Source organism: Ranitomeya imitator, chromosome 4 (genome assembly GCF_032444005.1).
Source record: "Ranitomeya imitator isolate aRanImi1 chromosome 4, aRanImi1.pri, whole genome shotgun sequence".
NCBI classification, from domain to species: Eukaryota; Metazoa; Chordata; class Amphibia; order Anura; family Dendrobatidae; genus Ranitomeya; species Ranitomeya imitator.
In genome coordinates this window covers 408,148,336-408,168,097 of record NC_091285.1, presented here as the reverse complement: position 1 = coordinate 408,168,097, position 19,762 = coordinate 408,148,336, and the positions used below count along the sequence as shown (strand labels likewise).

At 42.6% G+C, this 19,762-nt stretch overlaps 1 protein-coding gene across 1 annotated transcript in view; it reads right to left on the bottom strand.

Annotated features, from left to right (window-relative positions):
- LOC138676256 (collagen alpha-1(VII) chain-like) overlaps positions 1-19,762 on the bottom strand; it is an 831,262-nt gene that overhangs the window by 308,168 nt on the left and 503,332 nt on the right. Inside the window, exons 75-78 of the mRNA XM_069765365.1 lie at positions 17,449-17,484; positions 16,800-16,859; positions 12,892-13,017; positions 2,151-2,222 (exon numbers count right to left, since the gene is read on the bottom strand). Coding sequence (XP_069621466.1) covers positions 2,151-2,222; positions 12,892-13,017; positions 16,800-16,859; positions 17,449-17,484 — 294 coding nt within the window. The remainder of the gene's footprint in view (positions 1-2,150; positions 2,223-12,891; positions 13,018-16,799; positions 16,860-17,448; positions 17,485-19,762) is intronic.

Here is a 19,762-nt window from a genome sequence, read left to right as displayed (position 1 = left end):
GTGTGGTGACAGTTTTCACACGTACCGGAGACACTGACACAGGTAGACCCATTCAAATGAGTAGATCTGTGCACATGTCAGTGTGTTTCCATGGACCGTGTGTCCCACACATAGACATGTCCGGTTTTTTACCATCAGCACGGATGGCAAAACGTCCCGCACACGTGCAGACGGAGATCACACATTGATGTCCTCCATGTGACACGCATCGGCATCGGGGAAGAAGCCCTACAGTAAGTGCTGTTCCCCAGTGGCAGGTGCTAAAGACGGCTCTCATCATTCTCCCCTGCTCTGCCGGTGATCGGCGCGAGCAGAGGAGAATGATGAGAGTTATATTAAAGTCCGAACGATGACAGCAGGTGGGGGCTTTTGGGACTATTACTCCCATCATCCGAACCTGCTGCAGCTAATAAGTGACAGCAGGAGCGGATGATCGGGGTATTCCTCAGCCACTGCCTGTGATATAATGAAATAAATGAATGAAAAACCCAGCATGGGTTCCCCCCCACTGCGCAAAGTACTGCAGTGCACAGGCACTGGGCTTCTTGGACCTTTCCCGGCACCTGCGTACTGCAGTACTTTGCTCTGCCCTCAACAGGGCAGATAAAGTACACCTGCGCAGGAGCAGCGACAGGAAGCAAGTAAGAGGACGTCATCGCATGAAGATGGGAGGCGTCAGACCCGGACCACGACTCCCATCGTACTGGACCACTCTGGACCACCCAACTGTGTGATTATAATCTAACTTGTTTTTCTTATCTTTCAGGTTACATTGGGGGCTTATCTACAGCATTACAGAATGCTGTAGATAAGCCCCTGATGCCAGTGGCCGAAACTTATATACGAAAAAACAGGTGAAAATTTCCCTTTAAGCCTAAGAATAAAACATATATTTATTTACTTCTGCATTTGGTTCAATGACAGCCAGAAAAACAGCTGGTGAAAAAACTCGTTCACATGTCTACACAGACTTGGCTCACAAGACTAACTCATATGGCTACACAGACTTTGCTCACAAGACTAATTCACATGGCTACACAGACTTGCCTCACAAGACTAAGGCTGGGTTCACACTGCGTTAGTGTGACCCGTTTAACGAACTACGTTACACCGCGGCATAACGCAGTGTAACGTAGTCAGTTAACGCCACCATTACTTTCAATGGTGGACGCATCGCTAGCGCACGCCCACAATGGGCGTGCGCTAGCGATGTGCCGTCATTGAGTGACGGACCCGAGACGCGGGCTGCAGTGTTTCCGGGTCCTTGACTGCTAGCGCACTGCTAGCGCAGATGGAGCTAGCAGATGCTCCATCTGCGCTAGCGCTGTGCTAATGTCAGCACCTGCGCTAGAGCAGTCCGTTTAATGGATGTGTTGAACGGCCTGCACAACGCAAGTGTGAACTTAGCCTTACTCATATGGCTACACAGACTTGCCTCGCAAGACTAACATGGCTACACAGACTTGGCTCACAAGACTAATTTATATGGCTACACAGACTTGACTCACAAGACTAAATCTCATGGCTACACAGGCTTGCCTCACAAGACTACTGTAACTCACATGGCTACACAGACTTGGCTCACAAGAATAACTCACATGGCTACACAGACTTTGCTCACAAGATTAATTCACATGGTTACACAGACTTGCCTCACAAGACTAACTCACATGGCTACACAGACTTGCCTCACAAGATTAATTCACATGGCTACACAGACTTGCTTCACAAGACTAGCTGACATGTCTACACAGACTTGCCTCACAAGACTAACTCACATGGCTACACAGACTTGCCTCACAAGACTAACTCACATGGCTACACAGACTTGGCTCACAAGACTAATTCACATGGCTACACAGGGAAGTTCTTTACCTATGGATGTGGGAGTTGTACCTTGAGCCTAATAGACGTCCAGCAACCAATGCCAATATGGCTGGAATATGTAAAGTGCAATTGCTTTATTAGTTATATGTTTATGTCAAGCAAGTGTTATGATCAACAACAAAGAGTACCATAATATGAGTACAGAAAAGACGCTTCCACCCTAGAGATGACATATTCAAATTATATCACGGCAGACAATTTCTAAAATCAAAGGTTGTGTTTCTCGGATAATAGATTAGAACATGAAGTATTGTGATTTGTACCTCTTTTCCTACTGGTCCAGGAACACCTTGGGATCCACTGTTGCCATTCTTTCCCCTTTTACCTCTTTCTCCCTATAGAAAAAACAGCTCATGCTATAATTGCCATCATTTCTAATATGTTGTAATATATTTTGTGGTGGGACAACAGATGTGGAAAAGAAATAAGAATTCCAGTAAAAAGTTGAAAAACATTTTAACATTACAAGTGCTTCTCACAAAATGAAAATATCATCAAAAATTACGGTAATTTATTTCAGTTCTTCAATACAAAAGTGAAACTCATATATTATATAGAGTCATTACAAACAGAGTGATCGATTTCAAGAGTGTATTTTTGTTAATGTTGATGAAAGCCAATGAAAACCCAAAATACATTATCTCAGCAAATTAGAATACTTTATAACACCAGCTTGAAAAATGATTTTTAAATCTGAAATGTTGGCCTACTGAAATGTATGTTCAGTAAATGCACTCAATACTTGGTCAGGGCTCCTTTTGCATCAATTACTGCATCAATGCGGAATGGCATGGAGGGGATCACCCTGTGACACTGCTGAGGTGTTATGGAAGCCCAGGTTGCTTTCATAGCAGCTTTCCATCTCGTCTGTATTGTTGGGTCTGGTGTCTCTCATCTTCCTCTTGACACTAGTCCATAGATTCTCTATGGGGTTAAGGTAAGGCGAGTTTGCAGGCCAATCAAGAACAGTGATACTGTTGTATTTAAACCAGGTATTGGTACTTTTGGCAGTGTGGACATGTACCAAGTCCTGCTGGAGAATGAAATTTCCATCTCCAAAAAGCTTGTCGGCAGAGGGAAGCATGAAGTGCTCTAAAATTTCCTACGCCACTCCCCCTGAGGAAGGACTTTACCGAAACGCTCGTTGGGGTGGGCTGGAGCTGGTGTGATCCCTTTTCTTATTGTGGTATGTACACCTGTATCATCTGCACCTGCACCTGCCAATGGGTATTTAACATTATTACTGTGTAGTATCGCATTATCATTTTCATGTGCCCTCTGACAGTGTAACATAGTAACATAGTTAGTAAGGCCGAAAAAAGACATTTGTCCATCCAGTTCAGCCTATATTCCATCATAATAAATACCCAGATCTACGTCCTTCTACAGAACCTAATAATTGTATGATACAATATTGTTCTGCTCCAGGAAGACATCCAGGCCTCTCTTGAACCCCTCGACTGAGTTCGCCATCACCACCTCCTCAGGCAAGCAATTCCAGATTCTCACTGCCCTAACAGTAAAGAATCCTCTTCTATGTTGGTGGAAAAACCTTCTCTCCTCCAGACGCAAAGAATGCCCCCTTGTGCCCGTCACCTTCCTTGGTATAAACAGATCCTCAGCGAGATATTTGTATTGTCCCCTTATATACTTATACATGGTTATTAGATCGCCCCTCAGTCGTCTTTTTTCTAGACTAAATAATCCTAATTTCGCTAATCTATCTGGGTATTGTAGTTCTCCCATCCCCTTTATTAATTTTGTTGCCCTCCTTTGTACTCTCTCTAGTTCCATTATATCCTTCCTGAGCACCGGTGCCCAAAACTGGACACAGTACTCCATGTGCGGTGTAACTAGGGATTTGTACAGAGGCAGTATAATGCTCTCATCATGTGTATCCAGACCTCTTTTAATGCACCCCATGATCCTGTTTGCCTTGGCAGCTGCTGCCTGGCACTGGCTGCTCCAGGTAAGTTTATCATTAACTAGGATCCCCAAGTCCTTCTCCCTGTCAGATTTACCCAGTGGTTTCCCGTTCAGTGTGTAATGGTGATATTGATTCCCTCTTCCCATGTGTATAACCTTACATTTATCATTGTTAAACCTCATCTGCCACCTTTCAGCCCAAGTTTCCAACTTATCCAGATCCATCTGTAGCAGAATACTATCTTCTCTTGTATTAACTGCTTTACATAGTTTTGTATCATCTGCAAATATCGATATTTTACTGTGTAAACCTTCTACCAGATCATTAATGAATATGTTGAAGAGAACAGGTCCCAATACTGACCCCTGCGGTACCCCACTGGTCACAGCGACCCAGTTAGAGACTATACCATTTATAACCACCCTCTGCTTTCTATCACTAAGCCAGTTACTAACCCATTTACACACATTTTCCCCCAGACCAAGCATTCTCATTTTGTGTACCAACCTCTTGTGCGGCACGGTATCAAACGCTTTGGAAAAATCGAGATATACCACGTCCAATGACTCACTCATAAGTGTGTTATCATTGTTTTTATGTGTGCCTACCTTAACATCCCACAACTTATGGGGTGTTTATGTTATTGACATCTGGGGATCATTGTCCATTTCCCAGGTTCCATGAGGTCTTGTTCACATCCCCTACCTTGCTGTCTTTGTCCATGTTTTAGTGTTTGTTCAAATAAATATATATCTTTATAATTATTTTGGACTTGTACACTATTTTTTTTAGTGGTTTTGCTTATACAGCATTAGTGTGTCCTACACATCTTCCATATAGAGGCTGGTCTCATTACATAACTATGTTAGTATGAATATACAATTGTGTACCAGCCATCAGTGTGTGCCTTGTTTTGCACTAAAATTTCCTAGTAGATGGCTGTGCTGACTTTGATTGATAAAACACCGTGGCCCTATGTAAGAGGGTCGACGAGGCAGCGGGTACCTGCGTGCCGGGTCTGGAACTGAAAGGGCTGCATCCTCTGTTTCCAGGGGAAGGCTTGAGAGAGCCGGACCTTCCCAGGTTGCCAGGGGAAGCCTGAGGGAGCCGGACCAACCCTTGAACCCAGGAGAGTGGGCAGAGCCAGAAAAGGGTGCCCAGCGATGGAGACATAAAAAGAAAAAGAGTGCGAAGCAAGTCAGTCAGGCGCCAGCTCAGAGCAGTGAGGAGGGCAGCGTAGGGAGCAGCGCGCAGAACGGTGAGCGGTGCGCTCTGCTTCCCTCATCAGAGTATGGGCGTGGCAACAGGCCAGATAGAGCCCCGGTTGCCTGCAGAGCAGAGCCATGCGGAGCATAGCCGTGTCCGCAGAGCAGAGCCAAGCAGGGTGCTGCAGCAGCCAGAAAGAGGAGTGCTCCTTCTAGGAGTAATAGAGCCACACAGACCAGTGACCACTGTCACCCCCGTCAACAGTGGGGACCAGAGGGAGAGAGACGGGCAGTGTGTGCCCAGTGACCATTATAAAACCAGGTTTCAGAATTGCGAGTACCGTGCGCGTGCCGCCTAAAATTGACCAGGAACCAGACCGTTATTTACATCCTTATTGTACTAGTGAATGTCGGCCTAGAGGTTTGTGACCTGACTTTGCCAGCGTATGTTAGCAGAGCCGCGCTGGGCTTGTACATGACTGTGGCCCTCACCATTAAGTAGCCACTACAGTATATGGACTAGGGGCAGAGGAAGGTACCGGAGACCGACCATTGTCAGCAGAAGATGGGGTATTGTTGTTTGCTGAACCCCAATAGTAAAGACACCACACCAGCCATTGAGTCCACAGTAGGAGTTATAGTCTGCAGAGCTTCTGACACAACTAACTGTTGTTACCAGAGCTGGGATTCTTATTCTTGGATTCTCCTATGTTCATTGTACCCTTGTCATCCTTGTTTAATCCTCTATCTCCCTGCTTGTAGTAATCCCCTGTAAATAAACCTGTTAACCCTTGCTCTGCCTCCTGTCCATCACTGCATCCCACAACCTGCTTACACCTACACCAGCAGATGATATATCTTCCCAAACCATCACTGATTGTGGAAACTTCACACTAGATCTGAAACCGCTTGCATTGTGTGCCTCTCCACTCTTCCTCCAGACTCTGGGACCTTGATTTCCAAATGAAATGCAAAATTTATTTTCATCTGAAAACAACACCTTGGACCACTGAGCAACAGTCCAATTCTTTTTCTCCTTCGCCCAGGTAAGATACTTCTGGCCTTGTCTATTGGTCATGAGTGGCTTGACACAAGGAATACAGCACTTATAGCCCATGTCCTGTATAGGTCTGTGTGTGGTGGCTCTTGAAGCAATGGCTCGAGCAACAGTCCACTCCTTGTGAATCTCCCCCAAATTTCTGAATGGCCTTTTCTTAACAATCCTTTCAAGGCTAAGGTTATCCCGGTTGCTTGTGCACCTTTTTCTTCCACACTTTTGCGTTCCACTCAACTTCCTATTAATATGCTTGAATACAGCACTCTGAACAGCCAGCTTCTTTATCAATGATCTTTTGTGGCTTACCCTCCTTATGGAGTGTGTCACTGACTGCCTTCTGGACATCTGTCAAGTCATCAGTCTTCCCCATGATTGTGGAGCCCGCTGAAACAGACTAAGGGACCTTTTTAAATGCTTAGGAAGCCTTTGTAGGTGTTTTTTTTAATAAATTTTTCTAATTTACTGAGATAATGACTTTTGGGTTTTCATTGGCTGTAAGCCATAATCATCAACAGTAACAGAAATAAACACTTGAAATAGATCACTCTGTTTGTAATGGCTCTATATAATATATGAGTTTCACATTTTGTATTGAAGAACTGAAATAAATTAACTTTTTGATGATATTCTAATTTAGTGAGAAGCACTTATATATTCAAGCTGCCCATTATATGAAGCCTACATAGCATATTTTGTTACTGAAGCTAGGAATGGTTTTTGGGTTCTTCTGACAATAATATTGCGAAAAGCTGGAACCACTGGTGTCTACTGATGTCTCATTATGCTGCATAGTTACATACAGTAGGTTGAAAAAAGACCTAAGTCCATCAACTTCAACCTTTCTCCACCAATTGTACATTTCGTCACTAATTTAACTATAACCTGCATTGTTATGTATATCAAGGCAATCATCCAGACATCATGTGCCAGTGTTTTGTACTGGCCACACGTATATTATGCATGCAAATGAGATCTCCTTTTGTAAGCTAAACAAGCCCAACTTGCCACTGTTAAAGGGAATCTGTCACCAGGCTTTTACACCAGCATGATGTATGGGCAGAGATCCTAATTCCAGTGTTATATCACTTACTGAGATGCTTGCTTCAGTTTTGATGAGCTACAATAGTATTGCATGTCCCTGATGCCACCATATCATTGCATATCTTTCAATTCCATTGTTCTGCCATATTTCTCCAGGTATATTACTTGCAAGCTCTTGTATATTCAATAGGAATAGGGTGCGGCATGAGTTTATAATTTTCACTTGAGGGATTTATACGTGGCATTTTGCATTACTTATTGTGTATATTGTTGGATGATTTATTCTATTTGCTTCCAAATCATCATTATCTTACCTTTACTGATATCCCTTATACTTTTACTGGTGTTAATGTATTAGACTACATCTTATCACATTTCCAAACTGCTTAAGCACCTTTTAGCATAACAGGATTCTGGTACGGTCTGGTGGATCAAACTGTGTTAGCTATTAATCTGGATGTTTAAGCATAATTTTACTCATATATTAGAGGCCTCTGATGAGCCAAGTGTTAATTGAATACCAACTATGTTTCTTGGTCAGCACCATGTGCTTAGTTTGAGCAGAACATGGAGTTGGCTAGATTTTGATTTGAGGCCCAGGTTTTTATCTGTAGTGGGCATGGGCTTTAGGCTTGTGACGCCCCAGGGTCCTGGTTGTCACAGTGACATTGCTTTAATTACAGGGAGAGTGATGTTATGCTTGGAAATGATGAAGGATATCTCTTTATCAGGTAATCACAATGCACGCAACATGTTCACACTCCAGGCCAGCAGGGGGAGCCCACACCCTGTTTATGGGTGGCTTCCCTATATAAATTCTGATTTGGAGGGAAAAAGGTCAGAAAGTGAGACAGAGAGAAGAGTGCAGACCAACAGAGAGTGTCAGAAGGTCTAAAGGGACCCTGTAGTCTGAAGTACAACAACCCCTGGAGAAAGAGACATACAGAAGGAAAGAACATCGTTCAGTGAGCGTGCAGGAGACTGAAGCACAGGAGAGTGATATCAGGGGAGACCAGCTGCGAATGAACTATCTCCCTCTGAAGTGCAGATAACCGGTAGCTGGAACACTGAGGTTGTAAATGACTCTAAGACTTACAGCAGAGACTGGCAGAACAGCTGAACTGCAAGTTACCTGTCTGCCCTAATACCCAGCAGGCACAGTGACGCATAGAGCCCCGGTCATGATAGAGATCCTATAAAAAGGCCCGAGTCACCTGTCATACGGGTTTGTGTCCTGTCCTATCTGGAGGACAGAGAAGGACCTTATCAGAAGCCATAGGCAGTAAGGGACTGCAACACCACCACGCTAAAGGAAGGCTTTCATCTCCACCTGGTAAAGGGGAACTCTGGATTCGCTTCCAAGCCAGCCGGACTCTGCCTATCCCGTGATCTGGTGCCCTGGACTGTGGCTGCCTGAAGTCTTCAGTAAACCAGGTAAAGAGACTGCAAACCCGTGTCCTCGTTGTTTACTGCACCATTCACCATCATCCATCTACACATTGGGAGCCCTGGGGATATACTTCACCTGTGGGAAGTTATACTATCTAGCTGCCATAACATCACCCCAGAGGACTCCTTAAAGCAGTGTCAGTCCTCACTGACCGAACACCATAGGTGGCGTCACAAACATAAACTTTATTCAATTTCCCTTCTACATGGGCGCCAAGGGCCACGGACCGGGTCAGCATCACCGTGACACCCCCTGTGAACACCGGACCCGGTACCGGGTACCCCACAGCCCTGGCGGGCGCCTCATACTCATGCCTGGGTTACTGTAAAATCTCATAGACTCAGGTTATAAAGGGGCAAAAGAACCCACCACTAAGTAGCTTAACATTTTCCTACAGAAAGATGTTGTATTCACATCCTGTGAAGGTGTCCTCACTTATGGAGGGGGCTCAGTGAGTCGGCCACCAGGGCAGCGGGGTACTCAGTACCAGGTCCAGTCGCTCATAAAGGTGAGGTCCATAAGTCTTTCCTACTTGCGCTAAGATGGCGAGGTACTTGCTGCTTGTAGCTTGCTGGCCAGGAATCCTCTCTCTCTCTCCTGTACTGGGACAGTTGCCTGCATAGTAGGCAGTTTGAGCCTTTTTATAGGGTCTCTACCACGACCTGGGCTCTTAGAGTACTGCTGTACCTCAGGCTTGGTGCGGGCAGTTAACGTGTAGTTTAGTGCCCTTTGGTTCTGCTTCATATTTTAGAGTCCCACAAAAGCCTCGGGCTCCCGGTACCCAGTTTCTGCACTCTGGCCCTGAGGGTGCCCAGTCACAGTTCCCCTCTGAGCCCTGTTCCACTCCTACGCTCCTTTCCTCAATGCTCCACTGCATGCAACAAACTTTCAGGTTCTCTCTCTTTCCTGGAGGCGCAGCACAATCCTGACTGCCAGCTCCAATGTCTGCTTTCTCAGACTTCCTTCTCCTGCTGTGTCTCTATCAGACTGTCTCGCTTGGTCTCCCTGGACTAACTAACTAACTCCTCCTCCAGACCAGGACACTTTAAAGCTGAGGGAAGCTCCCCTGAATCTGGGTCCTGAGCTCCCCCTCCTGACCTGGATTCAGAATGTGTTGAATGCGTGTGCTTACCTGGTACGATAATGAAGCAAGAGGAGGCGGCATCCGACGCGCACAGGCCCGGAGTGACGTCTGTGCTGCGTCTGATAAGGAAGGAAAGTCCCGCCTCTGGGAGGGTTTCACGGTATGAGGAGGCACATTTTATAAACGTTTATTTCAGCGTGTGCAGGCATCATAACTAAAAGAGCGATCCAAGAAAACAGTAAAGCTGCACAGCCGCAATGTATACCAGCTGCAATGAACCCGTGGTGGAATAGGAGAGCCTGATCCTCACAGCGGCGGTGCTCGCATGAAGACAAGTGATAAGTCCATGACATACAGAAGAAAAAATGCGGCAGCACTCACCAACTGTTGCGTGGTCCAAATCCTTTATTGAAAACACTTACAATGCGAGTAGCATGCTGATGGCACGGGGGAGCAGGAAAGAAGAGGAGGTGAGCAGGGAAAGACGACGGCCATTTCGCGCCGACTGTAGCGCTTCAACGGGTCTCAGGTGTCGGGAAATGACGTGGGCAAGATAATGGGTGAGTAAAACATTAAACACACCCTCTCTCCTCACGCCTCCAATCACAGACAACTGACAAAGTACAATCGCTATAATAGTGACGAGTGCAACATATATACAAACAAAATACACAAGGCTGAAAGCCAGCCAAAACCATATAAAAACAAGATTTTCGCTGAAGAATCTGTACAAATGTAATCATAGAGGTACAATATTGTTACTAAAGTAGAGGAAGGAGATATACCACAAAATGATCGCAATCCTATGACAATATATACTAGCGATATACGCCGCGCTAACCATAACGCGATTTATTACGCGGTTTTTGCGCAATTTTTACATCAAAAAGGCGGCTTGACATATAATCACACAGTAAAGGGGACGAAAAGAAAGCATAATCGCCGACATATGACAATGAATTTATGCAGGGATAACAGAAACACGGCCATATCGACCCTATCATTTAATCCCGCATATCCTGTGGCCTGGGTGCGTATGATCCACCTAGCTTCCTGTCTTAACAGCAATCTATGTAGATCCCCCCCTCTCGCGGGTAAGTTAACTCTTTCTAAACCGGCAAAGGATAGAACTGATGGACTCCCCGCATGTGCCTCCCTTACATGATTAATAAGTCTCGGCAGCCCCTTACCTGTCCGAACTGACCTGACATGTTCCCTAAAGCGTATGAACAACTGGCGAATGGTCTTCCCCACGTAAAATCGTTTACAGGGGCAAAAAACTACGTAGACCACGTAATTCGTTGCTGTCTTTAAAAGGGCACTGGGATATCCTCTATCATGGAGCCTGCCACACAACTCATGTTGATGATGTGTTTCTGGTGTGGGGCGGAACGGAGGAAGAGTTTGGGTTGTTTGTAGATTAAATACATCTAATAATATGGGTATATTATTTTGGAGGTCACAGTTTGGAATTTCTGGATGTTTTGGTGACTATCCAGGAGGGCAATATTTGTACCACCATTCATCGTAAGCCCACTGCGACGAACTCTGTCCTACATTACAACAGTTTTCATCCAGCCCACGTCAGACATTCCCTTCCGGTTAAGAAAGAGTTAACTTACCCGCGAGAGGGGGGGATCTACATAGATTGCTGTTAAGACAGGAAGCTAGGTGGATCATACGCACCCAGGCCACAGGATATGCGGGATTAAATGATAGGGTCGATATGGCCGTGTTTCTGTTATCCCTGCATAAATTCATTGTCATATGTCGGCGATTATGCTTTCTTTTCGTCCCCTTTACTGTGTGATTATATGTCAAGCCGCCTTTTTGATGTAAAAATTGCGCAAAAACCACGTAATAAATCGCGTTATGGTTAGCGCGGCGTATATCGCTAGTATATATTGTCATAGGATTGCGATCATTTTGTGGTATATCTCCTTCCTCTACTTTAGTAACAATATTGTACCTCTATGATTACATTTGTACAGATTCTTCAGCAAAAATCTTGTTTTTATATGGTTTTGGCTGGCTTTCAGCCTTGTGTATTTTGTTTGTATATATGTTGCACTCGTCACTATTATAGCGATTGTACTTTGTCAGTTGTCTGTGATTGGAGGCGTGAGGAGAGAGGGTGTGTTTAATGTTTTACTCACCCATTATCTTGCCCACGTCATTTCCCGACACCTGAGACCCGTTGAAGCGCTACAGTCGGCGCGAAATGGCCGTCGTCTTTCCCTGCTCACCTCCTCTTCTTTCCTGCTCCCCCGTGCCGTCAGCATGCTACTCGCATTGTAAGTGTTTTCAATAAAGGATTTGGACCACGCAACAGTTGGTGAGTGCTGCCGCATTTTTTCTTCTGTATGTCATAACTAAAAGAGCCACCTTGTCAGAATGCAGCATTTGTGCAGCACAAGGTGGGTCTTTTAGTTACAAACGCCTGAGGGTGGTGACAGGTTCCCTTTAAAAATGGTGATAGAAAGCAAAAGCAAAACATTTTTTCAAGATTTAGATTTTTTTTTTCATCACTTAAGTAGAAAAAAAATTGATGCATGTTTGTCATTGACATAATAGGGCTGGCCTGAGCAATCGTGTTTTCAGGTAATTTTTCCCACACAATGAACGCTGTAAAAACGTAAAACCACATCATCATACTTGGAACTTTTTTCCTGGTTTTCAGTACATTATATGTAATTTAAAATTCCAACTTTCCTGCTTGAAACAAGCCCTCACCTGCTTATATGTTGACAGAAAAATAAAAAGTTGTGAAAAAAGTTGACACACGGCAGGGAAAATAATGAAAGCACAAAAATTAAAATTTACGTGGTCCTTAAAGGGTTTTTCCATAAATAGATTACCAGCATGCATATTACTATATAGAGCATATGCTTCCGACATCTCACACCTGCCTTATATTCAGCAATGGTTATCTATAATTTATTGGTATAACATTATATCACATTGCATTATAACCACCCAACAATTCATTGGTATAAATGTATGAAACTGGAGGACGGGGGATGTTCCCTCAGACTTTGTTAGGAAGGATGGGGAATGTTCCCTCAGACTTTGTTATACGCTGCTCAATGTCTCCAAATCGTTCAATTTCCAGAACTTCAATAACTGTTCTTTATATAACACTGGTCATCTCGTGATAACATGTTTGAAGGAAAAAAACATTGCCCTGAATGGCTAAGATGCCTGTAAATTATGTAATCGCAGGTTATGATGAATACTTACTGGAGGACCCGGCGGACCACGTATTCCTGCTTCTCCTCTTTCTCCCACAGATCCTGAAATCCCCGGGTTTCCTTGGATGCCTTGGATTCCTTGTACTCCTGGGAGTCCTTGCTCTCCTGGCTCACCCTGTGAAAAGAATAAGTTCATGCTCTTGCAGATACATATGAGTACAATGATGCTGAATTCGCAAGGTCTGGCCATAGTGTCCATGTTTGCCACATAGCCGAGAGCCCAAACTACATATATTTTAAAACAAATTACCATATAGTTGCGGTATTTTACGGTATACTGCATGTAGCAGTGCTCAGAATGCTGATCCCTGCATAACCCCCACCCACACCATTGATTGGCAACTTTCTGTGTACACTGTTCATTGACAGAAAGCTGCTAATCGATGGTGGGGTTAGTGTTACACAGATCAGTTGACTAGGAAGCACAACTAGTCCTGTAGTGATAATCTCCACTGATAAAACACTGATTTTATTGAAACAAAAACACACAACCTAGCAAGTGACACAATGCTGGATTCAGGGTCTCAGCCCCTACATCATGCTGCTCTCAGATTACATAACCTGCTGAAAAATGCTGTATAATCAGATTTGACTGTGAAAGAATAATATGCTAACACAAAATACATTTAAGTGAGAGCACATGTAAGAAAAATGAATAGATTAATATACCGTAAGTACAAATGCCTTGTAGCCAATGATAAGGGCAGCAGGTTGGCGGTAAACAAAAGGACTGGAGTGCTCAGAAATCCCACATGTATCATCATTTACACTGTTTAATCAGAAATACTACTAAAATTGATATTTCAGATACAGAAATGATGACTGTTTAACACGAATGATCAACACTTGTGCTCTGGAACAGAGTGATCCAGCAAAGTATGTAATAAATGCCTCATACATAAAAGAGCTTGAGCACACTCAGTCTGTACAAGGTACAGGGCAGTTTGCTTAGACACAGACTATTTGTCTGTCTTGTGGATTTATGATGGATTTTAAATTGCATTTAGCCCCTATACCCCACAAGCCTGTTTTCACCTTCCTGACCAGGCCAAATTTTTAAAAAATAGTTAATAAATAGCATTTCCCACATGTCTACTTTACATCAGAACAATTTTTGAAGCAATTTTTAAGTGACTTTGAGGGGCCTATATGACAGAAAATACCCAAAAGTGACACCCTTCTAAAAACTGCAGACCTCAAGGTGCTTAAAACCGCATTGAAGAAGATTAATAACCCTTCAGGTGCTTCACAGGAATTTATGGAATGTGGAAGGAAAAAAATGAATATTTATTTTTTTCACAAAAATTTCAATTCAGACCCCAATCACAAGGGTAAATAAGAGAAAATGGACCCCAAAATCTTGTTGTTCAATTTCTCCTGAGCACGTCGATACCCCATATGTGGAGGAAAACCACTGTTAGTGAGCACGGCAGGGTTTGGAAGGAAAGGACCACCATGTAACTTTTTTAATGCAAGATTTTCGGGAATTATTAGCAGATGCCATGTTGTGTTTGGAAAGCCCTTGCTATGCCTAACAACTGAAAACTAGACCCCTCAAGGAGTGTATCTTGGACCCCTGAGTGCTTCACAGAAGTTTATTACTTAGAGCCGTGAAAATAAAAAAAATGTTCTTTTAGCCCCAAATTTCTTATTTTTACAAGGGTATCAGTTGAAAATGCACTGCACAATTTGTTGTGCAATTTATCCTGAGTACATCGATACCCAAAATGTGGAGGAAAACTACTATTTGAGCACAGGCAGGGTTCGGAAAGGTTACATTTGACTTTTTGAACACAAAATTTGCTGGAATAATTAGCAGACACCATGTTGTGTTTGGAAAACCCCTGATGTGCAGGTACTTAACAGAAGTTTATAACATTGAGCTGTGAAAATAAAAAAAAGTTAATTTTTCCAACAAAAATGTTCTTTTAGGCCCAATTTTTTATTATCACAAGGGTAACATGAGAAATTGCACCATACAATTTGCTGTGCAATTTCGATGATACCCCATATGTTGGGGAAAACTATTGTATGGGCGCACGGTAGGACTAGGAGGGTAAGGAGTGCTATTTGACTTCTGGAGTGCAAAATTGGCTGGAATCATCAGCGGATGCCATGTCGCATTTGTAGAGCCCCTGATGTGCCTAAACAGTAGAAACCCCCCACAGGTGACCCCATTTTGGAAACTGAACCCCTCACAGAATTTATCTAGATAAGCAGTGAACACCTTGAACCCACAGGTGCTTCACATAATTTTACAATGTTTATCAGTGAAAATTAAAAAAAAATTATAGTTTTCACACAAAAATGTTTTAGAAACAAGCTAATTTTTGCAAGGACAGCAGGAGAAAATGAACCTCTAAATTTGTTGTGCAGTTTCTCCTGAGTACACCGATTCCCGATATGTGGTCAAAAACTACTTTTGAGGCACAATGCAAAGCTCAGAAGGGAAGAAGTGCAATATTGGAGTTCAGATTTTGCTGGACTGGTTTGAGGGTGCCATGTCACATTGGCACAGCCCCTGAGATGCCTGAACAGAAGAAACCCCCAATACGTGACCTCAATTTACAAACTACACTCCCCAATGAATTCATATAGGGGTGCAATGAGCATGGTGACACCACATGTGCCTCACAGAATTTTATACCATTGGTCGGTAAAGGAAGAATGTTTACTTTTTTACCACTAAAAGGTTGTTTTATCTCCAAGTTTTTAATTTTTCTAAGGGCTAGTAGGAAAAATGGAACTCAGTTTGTTGTAAACATTCCTTCTGAGTGCGCCAATACCCTACATGTAATCTGGAAATACTTTTCAGGCACAGTCCAAAGCTCAGAATGGAAGAAGAGCCATATTATAGTGCAGATTTTACTGTTTCAGTTTGCTGGTGCCATGACCCATTGGGAGAGACCACAGTTACTCTGGATTTGGTCTGGCCTCTGTCCAGCGGTGTCCTTCTTTTCAGAAATGCACAAAACTATGGCCTACTACGCTATTTTGCATGCCTATAAAGACGGACACTGGCAGATCATAGGCCAGACAGCATCCACTGTGACTCCATCAGCCTCATTATAGTGAATCTTCCACTGAGGTTTCCATTTACCTCTCATATTTCAGAGAAGTCACAGAAAGCCCAGTGTAAGAGCTCAGCACAGAGCGGAGGGCAAATGTGAGCCGAGCCTTTCTCAAGGGGATGAAAAAGCGGCTTGTGAGTACGCGAAACGCATGTTGGGGTTTCCGCCATCCGGCTCAGGTAAGCCTTGCCCGAGCACATTTGTGTGGCAATCCATTAAGTAATTTTTCTCTATTAGTATAGTGTTCATGTTTACTTTTGGGCAATGCCTGCCAGTGTACACCTTACGGCCTGTCCCTAATGTTATACTGTTTAAACATAAGGGTTGTATTACTATTTGCTACAAACTTTGCATGTGACCTTGATTTTGGTGTCTGTCTTGTTCTATATCATTTTATTATATATTCATTACTTGATAACACTTTAATAACATTTGTACTTTTTTACCTCAATGATTTGATACTCCGTGTTCTTCTCCTATTTCTGCATATAAATAGTTTACAGTGTGAAATTCTGCTGACAGATTCCCTTTAAAATTACCTTCCAGTTTTACATTGAAATTAACAGTGGCTGTGAAATTCTTAGTGTATGTCCCGGTTGCCATCATTATGAAGCTTTGAAGCCTGCATGACCATTGCTGGCCAATCTTAAATGAGGAAAATCATCAATCATCTTGGTAACACAAAGCTTAAATAAACGGTTTTGATGGAAAATGTGGAGGTTGCTCTTAATCACCAACTTGCTTTTAGTGACATTAAAATTACAGCGACTAGTCGACTTAAATTCCCGCTTGTGGTTTCTCTAAGTGAATCAGTTTGCAGTTTTACCTTAGTACCAGGAGGTCCAGCCTGACCCACTGGGCCTCTGTGACCAACTCCTGGTTCTCCCTAAAATAAAAAATGCAGTATTATTAAAAAAAAATACGCAGTGATTTGTGGCATCATTTTTCATTGAAAAGACCCATGACAACAACTGACCGACTCTAATTGGTGCACTCATACATTTTCTTCACACAGCGGTTGGTCAGAGGCCATGCCATGTTACATATGGTAAATTTGGTGCAACTTGCTAGACATGTTAAAATCTTTTCTCTTCCTTATGCCAAAAGATGCTTGACAATCTTTATACAGTACTTTATATGTATTTTGGGAATAAATCAATAATAGATTTAGGACAGATTAACTCCTCTTACCTAAACTCCTTCTTTCTAGAAACTTATTCAAACTATTGAGGTATAAAAAGTGTTTTGAACACACAATAAAATGGAACATACTATTTGCTATACTTATTGCCCAATGGCTGCCAGAATTCTTGCAAACTTTCCCTAATAAATTTCCCATATGCTGCATGCCATCTGAGGAGCAACTAAAATCCAGGTTTTTACTTACATCACATTGTCATTCTGGCCCATAAGTTCATAAGACTACTTTATTATGGAACATACAATGGTGCGAAGTAGATACAGATATGTATTACCTTTTGTCCCTTTTCACCAATATCTCCTTTTTCTCCCTAAAAACGAAAGTTTGAGACCTGGTCACACAAAGTGTTTTGGCTACTTTTACATTACTAGTAAGCACTATTATATCTATAGGACATTTAAACGTACAGCTTTTCCTTAATTAAAGAGGTTGCGGAGGGTCCCCTACAGCCCCCACAAGGTTTGCTTATTCCTCCGGCATTTTGGGAGTTCGCCCCTTTTTGGAGTTGTATCTTACATTAACATTCTTACTTCACAGATTAAAATTACATTTTGAAATAGCACCACAAACCGAATTACTGTACATAATAGTTACTTAAAAACAATCTATCATCTATCCATAGATGGCCCGAAAGGGGAATTTTTATCTCTGATGTCGCATTTTTATCCCTATTAGCACAGAGTGGTAGTGCGCATGTTTGATTGCTGCTTCACTCATTGTCTATGGGAAAAAGCACCACTTGACAGTCCAATAAGGAATAAATAGAGCATGTGCACTGTAGCTCCATGCTAACAAGGACAAAAATGCCCCGTTCTGCCGATCTGTTCATGGATAATTAATAATTAGTTTTCTCCAAACACAGACATTTAAATTCTCAGAAGCAGTGCAGCATAAAGAGCTCTTCTTTAACCCCTTAGTGACAGAGCCACTTTGGTACTTAATGACCAGGCCAATTTTTGCAATTCTGACCACTGTCACTTTATGAGGTTATAACTCTGGAACGCTTCAACGGATCCCGCTGATTCTGAGAATGTTTTTTCGTGACATATTGTACTTCATGTTAGTGGTAACATTTCTTCGATATTACTTGCAATTATTTATGAAAAAAACGGAAATATGGCGAAAATTTTTAAAATTTTGCAATTTTCAAACTTTGTATTTTTATGCCCTTAAATCAGAGAGATATGTCACGAAAAATAGTTAAGAAATAACATTTCCCACATGTCTACTTTACATCAGCACAATTTTGGAAACAAAATTTTTTTTTGTTAGGGAGTTATAAGGGTTAAAAGTTGACCAGCAATTTCTCATTTTTACAACACCATTTTTTTTTAGGGACCACATCACATTTGAAGTCATTTTGAGGGGTCTATATGATAGAAAATAATGAAGTGTGACACCATTCTAAAAACTACACCCCTCAAGGTTCTCAAAACCACATTCAAGAAGTTTATTAACCCTTTACGTGCTTCACAGGAACTGAAACAATGTGGAAGGAAAAAATGAACATTTAACTTTTTTTTGCAAACATCTTAATTCAGAGCCATTTTTTTTATTTTCACAAGTGTAAAAACAGAAATGTAACCATAAATTTTGTTATGCATTTTCTCCTGAATACGCCAATACCCCATATGTGGGGGTAAACCACTGTTTGGGCGCACTGCAGAGCTTGGAAGTGAAGGAGTGCCGTTTTACTTTTTCAATGTAGAATTGGCTGGAATTGAGATTGGACGCCATGTCGCGTTTGGAGAGCCTCTGATGTGCCTAAACAGTGGAAACCCCCCACAAGTGACACCATTTTGGAAACTAGACCCCTTAAGGAACATATCTAGATGTGTGGTGAGCACTTTGAGCCCCCATGTGCTTCACAGAAGTTTATAATGTAGAGCCGTGAAAAAAAAAAAAAATCGCATTTTTTCTACAAAAATGATCTTTTTGCCCACAAATTTTTATTTTCACAAGGGTAACAGGAGAAATTAGACCACAAAAGTTGTTGTTCAATTTCTCCTGAGTACGCTGATACCCAATATGTGGGGGTAAACCACTGTTAGGGCGCACCGCAGAGCTTGGAAGAGAAGGAGTGCCGTTTTACTTTTTCAATGTAGAATTGGCTGGAATTGAGATTGGACACCATGTCGCGTTTGGAGAGCCCCTGATGTGCCTAAACAGTGGAAACCCCCCACAAGTGACACCATGTTGGAAACTAGACCCCTTAAGGAACTTATCTAGATGTGTGGCGAGCACTTTGAACCCCCATGTGCTTCACAGAAGTTTATAACGTAGAGCCGTGAAAAAAAAAATTGAATTTTTTCTACAAAAATGATCTTTTTGCCCACAAATTTTTATTTTCACAAGGGTAACAGGAGAAATTAGACCACTAAAGTTGTTATGCAATTTCTCCTGAGTACGTCGATACCCAATATGTGGGGGTAAACCACTGTTTGGGCGCACCGCAGAGCTTGGAAGAGAAAGAGTGCCGTTTTACTTTTTCAATGTAGAATTGGCTGGAATTGAGATAGGACGCCATGTCGCGTTTGGAGAGCCCCTGATGTGCCTAAACAGTAGAAATCCCCCACAAGTGACCCCAT